At 39.3% G+C, this 8,788-nt stretch overlaps 1 protein-coding gene across 3 annotated transcripts in view; it reads right to left on the bottom strand.

The window, feature by feature from the left end:
• Positions 1-995: 995 nt before the first annotated feature.
• The window catches only part of GOLGA5 (golgin A5), a 30,674-nt gene continuing 22,881 nt past the window's right edge, over positions 996-8,788 (bottom strand). For all 3 annotated transcript variants that reach the window (XM_060756512.2, XM_060756503.2, XM_067462968.1), the window contains exons 10-13: positions 7,879-8,104; positions 7,114-7,219; positions 5,310-5,373; positions 996-1,651 (exon numbers count right to left, since the gene is read on the bottom strand). In XM_060756512.2, coding sequence (XP_060612495.2) covers positions 1,571-1,651; positions 5,310-5,373; positions 7,114-7,219; positions 7,879-8,104 — 477 coding nt within the window. In that variant the 3' untranslated portion in view covers positions 996-1,570. The remainder of the gene's footprint in view (positions 1,652-5,309; positions 5,374-7,113; positions 7,220-7,878; positions 8,105-8,788) is intronic.

Below are 8,788 nucleotides of genomic sequence, written 5' to 3'. Positions count from 1 at the left end.
ATCTCAGAATCTAAGATCGTTTGGGGAGGCCCTGCTCTCGGTTCCGTCTTCATTGGAGGTGTGATTGACAGGCCCTTCTCAGCTGTAGAACTCCCTCCCCAGGGACATTAGATCACCCCCCCCCCACTCCCTCCTGACCTTCTGTAAGAAAGTAAAAACCTGGCTTTGTGACCAAGCGTTTGGAGAACTTGAGAAATAGAAAGATATGGAACTGATGTGCATTGACTAACTGTAATGGCCGGACTACATTTAATGATCATGTGATTCACTGCAAACGTATTGTTTTATATGATTTTGAACTGTTTTAATGTATAACTCTGTTTATATATTTGTAATTGTACATATTCTATGGCTTCATATGGTTGCCTACTTGTAAGCTGCCTTCAGTCCCCTCCGGGGTAGAGAAAGGCAGGGTAGAAATGCCATTAATAAATAAATAAATAAATAAATAAGACATGAAATGACTCAAGTCTTCCAACAAAGGAAAAGTTAATCACAATCAGAAGATCAATGACTCCTGCCTCCATTTCTCACTTATGAATACCAAGGAAAGAAAGAACAATCAACCCCAAAAAGGCGGGTGTATCAACATGGCACCGGAAACTGGCAGTGGCAAGAGAAAAAAAGCAATAAAAATGACATTAAATCCGCAGCCATCAAAATTATCTTTCTGTTAAGTTGCTGCTTTTATTGTCATCTGGTAGACATTTTAATGTTGATTTTGTGACACCTTTATGAAACTGAGTTCACCTGGAATATACAAATAAATATTTTCCCTGCTCCATTCTATTCACGTTAAAAGGTGGTTGCTATGAAAATCTGAAGACAAAAGATTTAATAAAGCAGGTGATAATGCTACAGGACAAAACAAAAAGAAGGCACTCTGTCAAATAGTAGGTGCACAACTACATGTGACTTTAAATTAAGAATTAGTAATGCTAATGTTTCAGCCTTACTGTGGAAGATACCTTTCTCCAAATGTTGAAAGATCAAAATTAAGGCAACGCATAATATATTTTTATTTCTCTTTAAAGCTATTTACAGAGGAAGTCATTAATTCTATCAAGCAGCCACAAGGCCTGCAAAATATGAACATGTTAAAGAAAAGTTGAATTTATATATTTACAAAGTCTGAAAATGTTGGAACACATGTTTGATTCAACTTCCAAGTACAGCTTAACTTCCCTGATTATAGCCCATTTCCTGTAGAATCAAAAATACAGGCTGTATTAGATAGATATTGTACTCTCGAAAACAGTGTTGTTCTATACAGAAGTGTGCATATTGTGTGAACCACTAAGAGAGCAACTAAGGCAGAGTAGAGGCCATGGCCTTTTCCCAAGGAAACCGTTTTTGTTTCATGGAAGTGAAAGGTACTAAACTCAGATTGCCTGTTGAATAATTTAAATTATCCAAGTCAGTAACAGAAGAAATGTAGCAGCTGTCCTGTTACCCAATGCCAAAAGCTCTTCTTTCTAATGAGCCATTATCAGCCACTTTCTGTGTTTGTTGTCATTGTCAGCGAAGGCTCCGGTAAACTTATGGGTGTGCTCTGTTCCACAGTTGTGTCTTATTTCCCTGTTGGTTTATCAGGATGCATTTCTGGGGTGTAGGTAAGCAGGACAATCATGACCCAGAGGTGAAGCAATGCCTGGCAAAACAGAAAAAGCAATTAGCACACCGACATATGAACTGTAAGAGATCCAGCTCCTTGGTGCAAAAGCTCGACAAAGAACTGGGAACCACAGGAAGAGATAAGTATAAACTGAAGCTGCTCAATTTGACCCAACACCAGGAAGGACAATGGTGTTTTCACATGGTGTCAACCATGCTGGAACTTGTCATGTGCACAAAAGTCGAATCATAGAGTTGGAAGAGACCTGATGGGCTATCCAGTGCAACCCCCGGCCAAGAAGCAGGAAAATCACATTCAAAGCACCCCCAACAGATGGCCATCCAGCCTCTGTTTAAAAGCCTCCAAAGAAGGAGCCTACACCACACTCCAGGGCAGAGAGTTCCACTGGTGAACAGCTCACACAGTTAGGAAGTTCTTCCTAATCTTCAGGTGGAATCTCCTTTCCTCTAGTTTGAAACTGTTGTCCTGCATCCTAGTCTCCAGGGCAGCAGAAAACAAGCTTGCTCTCTCCTCCCTATATTTTCCCCTCACATATTTATACATGTCTCCTCTTAGCCTTCTCTTCTTCAGGCTAAGTATGCCCAGCTCTTTAAGCTACTCCGCATAGGGCTTGTTCTCCAGACCCTTGATCATTTTAGTCACCCTCCTCTGGACGCATTCCAGCTTGTCAACATTTCCCTTAAACTGCAGTGCCCAGAATTGGACACAGTATTCCAAGTGTGATGTAACCAAGGCGGAATAGAGAGGTAGTATGACTTCTCTGGATCTAGACACTATACTATTTATGCAGTACAAAATCCCATTGGCTTTTTAAGCTGCTGCATCACATTGTTGGCTCATGTTTAACTTGTTGTCCACAAGGATTCCAAGATCTTTTTCATAGACACACAAAGAACCTTCAGCAGAGAAAAAAAATCGGACCGTTGATGTCTCAGTTAAGTGCTGGTCTATTAAAATATCCTCCCTTCTCTAAGTCATATAAAATCCAGATTATCTGAACTAGGCTACATGGTAGTGGAGACTCATATATTTTCTTTCAAAACAGATCATCTGGACTTTACATGACAGTGTAGATGGGGCCTTAGTTTGTAGGACAAACAACAGAGGCTATAGCAGCTTTTGCAAACCGAAGTTACATTCCCTTGAGAAACACAGAAAACACAGCGTCATTTCACACCAAAGAGATAACACCTAACTAGCTACTCCCTTAGCTTAAAAATATATGGAAGAAACCCTATGATGAGAACAGTGACCTTTAAGTTCTATATTTCTCTTCCTCCACCTTAGCCACCAATTAACTACTTCATCACACTAGAGAATGAATCCACTTTAAATCCAGTTTCTGCCTCCTGTAGAATTCTGGGATTTGTAGTTTGGTGAGGCTGTTAAAGGTTCCTCCTAAACTACAAACCCCAAAATTCTGCAGGAGGCAGCAACCAGATTTAAAGTGGATTCATTCTCTAGTGTGATGAGGTCCTAAGCTAGTTTAATTCATGGTCAAATCTGTTTTTAAAGCCTTTCTTTGAACCAAGAAGGTACAACTTTAAATTGGTTAACGCAAAAGGTCTATGTGGCTAAAAAGCAAAATGCAGTTCCTGGCACATCGTGAAAAACCTTTCAAATACTACAGTGACCTTGTTTGAGCCTCCTGTGGGCAACAACAATGGCTGCTGGAGAGATTATAGATTACGTTGTAGAAGGGCTGATGACCTACTGATTCTCACCACAGATGCTAACTGAGCTTGGATCTTTGTCTAAAGATTTTAATGTTAAGTGGGCGTTGACTTGCTCGTCTGAACAATTTTTAACAGAAAGGAGAACAGAGTCCCCTTGATTTGATGTCTGCAGCCAGGAAGTCATTGCGAAGTGAAATAGCTGAAGTGCTGTTCTGCCCCCTGCAGTATTTCAAATATTTTATTTTGCAGTCTATAAAAATGTCAACCTTAGAAACACAGCATGATTTTTCCAGAAAAACATGTATGTAGTCAGAAAGAGAAAATCAGCTGACTTTAGAAAAGGATTTCTTACATAACTTTATGACAGGCTCCATCAAATCAGTACAGTCTAGCTATGTTTGACTAACATCCCCTATCACTTCAAGCCATCAGAGTAAAAGCCTATGCTGGCTGGGAGCGATGGATGTTGTAATCCAACAAATCTGAAGGACATAATTTTGTTGAAGAAAAAAGTTTCAGAAAATAGATCTATTTCTGTTTTATTGACTATTCTAAAGCCTATGACTGTGTGGATTATAATAAATTGTGGCAAATTCTTGGTGGTATGGGGATACCAAGTCACCTTGTCTGTCTTCTGAGGAATCTCTATAATGGCCAAGTAGAAACACTAAGAACAGACCATGGAACAACAGACTGGTTCAAGATTGGGAAAGGAGTATGGCAGGGTTGTATACTCTCACCCAACCTATTCAACTTGTATGCAGAACACATCATGCAATGTGCGGGGCTTGATGAATCCAAGGATGGAGTTAAAATTTCTGAAAATGTGGAGGCAGTGACAGACTTTGTATTTCTAGGTGCAAAGATCACTGCAGACGCACACTGCAGCCAGGAAATCAGAAGACGTTAACTTCTTAAGAGGAGAACATTGACCAATCTCGATAAAATAGTGAAGAGTAGAGACATCACACTGGCAACAAAGATCCACATAGTTAAAGCAATGTTATTCCCCATAGTAATCTATGGATGTCAGAGCTAGACCATAAGGAAGGCTGCTCACTGGAGGGAAAGATATTAGAGGCAAAGAGGAAGTACTTTGGTCACATCTTGAGAAGACAGGAAAGATTGGAGAAGATAATTATGATGGGGAACATGGAAGGAAAAAGGAAGAGGGGGCAACCAAGAATAAGATGGATGGATGGTATCCTTGAAGTCATTGGCTTGACCTTGATGGAGCTGGGGATGGTGACAGCTCACAAGGAGCTCTGGTGTGGACTGGTCCACGAGGTCACAAAGAGTCGGAAGCGACTGAACGAATAAACAACAAACTTTTATCATCTTCATGATCATTAATCACCTTCATTTATCACATTTGATGCATGTTGTGGATTTATTCTCCCTTTGGAACAGCTTAATAATTTTAGGAGCATGGCAAAAGACTAGGATGTGGAACAATGGCTTCATACTACAGGGAAGGAGATTCTACCTGAACATTAGGAAGAACTTCCTAATTGTGTGAGTTGTTCAGCAGTGGAATTCTCTGCCCTGTTTAAAAGCCTTCTTTGGAGGCTTTTAAACAGAAGCTGGATGGGCATCTGTTGGAGTGCTTTGAATGAGATTTTCTTGCTAATTGGCAGGGGTTTGGACTGGATGGCCCACGAGGTCTCTTCCAACTCTATGATTCTATGATTCTGTGAAATGCCCCCTCAATCAATAGCAATTATCACAATTACTGAAAATTCTAGTCAAATATAAAACTGCACCAGGATACATTTTTTTAAAAAAACACAATTACTTCTAAGTTACTCCAATCTCTCTTGTGCTGCACGTTCATGAGAACCAGGTTGCATAAGCTACTTACAAAGAATGCTGAACTTCCAAAATTAATTATATCTCATACTTCTTGTATGTGCCATTCAATGCCTGTCAGATCAAGATTATGTATTATGTAAGAAAGACTAAAAATGCTGCCCTTTAAGTAGATTAAACAGACTCACCATATAAATAATAACAAATACTCTTGCAATGGGATATCGCCGTAGGAAGATTCCAAGTCGAATGCTGTTACCAAATATAATAGAAACATTAGCAATATAGACAGATATTTCTTTGCTCATATTTCCTTCAGTATTGTCCATAAACTACTGCTAAATTCATACTTCTAAAAATGTGTTACTGTGGACTCGATATCCATGGTTTCACTTACCCACACTTTGAAACTAGCCAGTATTTATGAGCCAATCTAGGTCCTCCAGTGAAATTCTATGCTTTGCTTCTGGCCCACGTGTAGTCAAAATAGAGTTTTGTTATTATCTTCACTTTCAGGTATCCACAGGGTGTGTGTGTTTGTGTTTCTTAGAACATACCAGCAGTGGATACAGGAATCATACAATAAATAATAATTTCAAATGATCACTGCATTTAGAGCTACTATGGCCAAGTGATCAGCTGGTGGCCAATCTTCTTGTGACAAGAGCCTCTCCGTACTTAGATTAACTGGTCCTCAAAAGGCAGTCAATTGGTTTGCCACCAGAATGATATCAGAAGCCTTATCAGTTTGGCAGAACCTGCCAGGGCCAGCAAAGACTTTGGGGAACCATGTCATCTAAATGCCACAGTGAAATGCCACAGAACAACTTAATGGAGCATTGGTCTGTTGAGGAAAGTAAAACCCATTCAAGTCAAATTCCATTCTTCCTCCTTCCTTAAATTCCTACAGCAACATAATGCCGCTAATTCCAAATGTAACTTGGTGGACTATGAACTGTATCTCAATTGTCTCCTCTCTTCTGATGGAAGGCTCTTTGATCCAGCACAACTTTTCACAGAACCAAAGCAGAAGGACAAAGAGATGGCCTCTTCCAGTTGGCGCCTACACTGCTATATAATGCAGTTTAATAATGCATTGAATTGTATAATATAAGTCTATACTGCCATAGCCTCTGCATCCCCTTGCACCTCCTCCAAGTCTGCTCTAGAAACTGAGGACAGAGGATACTGAACAACATGGAAAGTTGGAGAAGGAAAGGGAATATGCAAAAATTCAAGAATACACCCTTTCTGCTTGCTGAAGCCTCCAATTGAACAAAGAGATGTCTATCATGAAATGGGACACAACAACATAGAACATTATGGGTGATAAATTTTATAGCTATATTTATTGCTGATATAAGTATATGAGGATTACAATCAGAGCCCTGCAAAACATTTTAGAATTTTAGAATTGAAATAACAACAACGTTTTAATGGTTTTTGTATTGTATTGATTTTATATTGATTTTAAAATGCTTTTTTAAATGTTTTAATTGTAAATTGTGGATTGTTATGGCATCTAATTTGTAGGCCGCCTTGAGTTGCCTTCAGGCTTGAGAAAGGCGGGATAGAAATATCGTAAATAAATAAACTGTTGTCCATGCTGTCCAGGGCTTGTGGAAGTTGAAATCCAAAACCTTTCATGAGCCAAGCTTTTTCAACCCCCAATTTAAATTATTTTTTGTGCTGGCGCAATGGGTTAAACCCTTGTGCTGGCTGAACTGCTGACCTGAAGGTCAGTGGTTCGAATCCACAAGATGAGCTGAGCTTCCACCTGTCAGCTCCAGCTTCCCATGTGGGGACATGAGAGAAGCCTTCTACAGGATTCGAGCTTCACATCGGCAATGATCTTGCAGACGATCAATTCTCTTATACCAGAAGTGACTTGCAGTTTCTCAATTTGCTTCTGACATGATAATGTTTTGTGCATTGCCAACTAATTCAAACAATACGATAAACAAAAATGCCAAAATAGCACCATTTCCTCACCTAAACCGATCTATACTGCTGGCCGCTCTACGGACTTTGGCATACATTCCTGCTACGTTTACATCAACATCGCTAAAAAGGACAGGAACATTTCGCATACGAGTACCTAGAACAAAAATATTGAGAAAACAACAACATGGGTATTTCTTTTTTTATTCATATCTCCCACAATTCACTTTCACTAGAAAACTCGAGGTTATGAGAGACAAAAATGAAGAAATGGGTCTCCTTTTCTCATTTCTTTTCCACAATATGCATAAATTTAATCTCCTCTCTCATAGCTCTCTTCTATTTTCCCCTTTTCTAAAAATAAAAAAGCCCCAAATATGATTAATTTTCCTTGCAGAAGAATTGCTTTAGCCCCTTGATCAAGTGTTTACCCATCCTGCACACATTTCCACTCTTTGTAATGGCAATGGAGTAATAAAAAAGAGGGGGTTAGACTTAAAACCTAAAGTTTTAACATAATAACTGACCTGATTATAACCCGGACTATAATCCTAAGCATATTTACTTGGCAGGTAAGCCCCATTGAACACATAAGGACTTATGTCTGTAAACAGATTAAAGTTGTGCTACAAGGGATGGAGAGTATGTGGCATTCCAAATGTTATTGGATTGCAACTATCATCATCCCTCATTCTGTTGAGTGTTGCAGTTCTACAATACTTGATTTCCTCATATAAATTATTTTCTTATTCAAAAAAACATACAAAGCATGAATTCTTCATTAACATATTTATACCCGCACACATATACACCTACCTTCACTGCTTTCAATCCCTGCCATGTTAATGGTGGGGCCATTTGTCGAAGGGCCTTGGACAGCCTTCATCTGCTGCTCCAACCGCTCCAGCTGATAGACTAAGGAGTTTTTCTCTGTGCTGAGATTCTCCAGCATGGTCTGCTTCTGAATTAGTGTCTCTGTCAACTGGTGCAGCCGATTCTCCAACTCTGATTGGCTGCTGCTGCCCAATGTTTTGTTTGTTAGCTGAAAAACAAGGAGGAATAAAAGGATTGCAGGAAGAGTAATGGCAGCTCAACTCATGCTAGTGAACTGCAATGGTATTATGTCAATGAAACTCACTTTCATGGTCATTGCTGAGGTTGGGATTCTGTTCCCATGATTCAATTACAAAGACCCCACCCAATGATCCAATGTGCCAGTTTCAATGTTATCAGAGAGAGGAGGGTTCTCTTTGGATCCATCTTATGTCTGATATAACAGGCTGCGTTTTTTATTTAATTTTAGTTGTTAAGTCATAATTTGTGTTTATATGTTGGGTTGCTAAATTTTGTTACTATGGGTGTATTGTTGTTTGTATTCAGGCATTGAATTTTGCCTTTTATGTTTGGAATCTGCCCTGAATTCCACTGGGGAGATTAATAAATATAAATAAATAATAATAACAATTGTTGTTGTTGTTGTTGTTGTTGTTGTTAGAACACTAAACATGACAATTCTCTGGTTGACATGAATGCTAATAAAGGGCTGATACTTTCCAAACAAAACTTTTGGTAGCATAATCTTCCGTAGATTAAGGGTGCAGAACTAATGCAGCATGACACCACTTTAACTACCATGGCTCACTGCTATGGAATCATGGGAGTTGCAGTTTGTTGAGACGCCAGCATTCTTTGACCTTGCAAAATTGCCACGCAGTGATGCCATACT

This window comes from Anolis sagrei, chromosome 1 (genome assembly GCF_037176765.1).
Source record: "Anolis sagrei isolate rAnoSag1 chromosome 1, rAnoSag1.mat, whole genome shotgun sequence".
In the NCBI taxonomy this organism is placed as follows: Eukaryota; Metazoa; Chordata; class Lepidosauria; order Squamata; family Dactyloidae; genus Anolis; species Anolis sagrei.
This window is presented reverse-complemented; position numbering and strand designations above follow the sequence as displayed.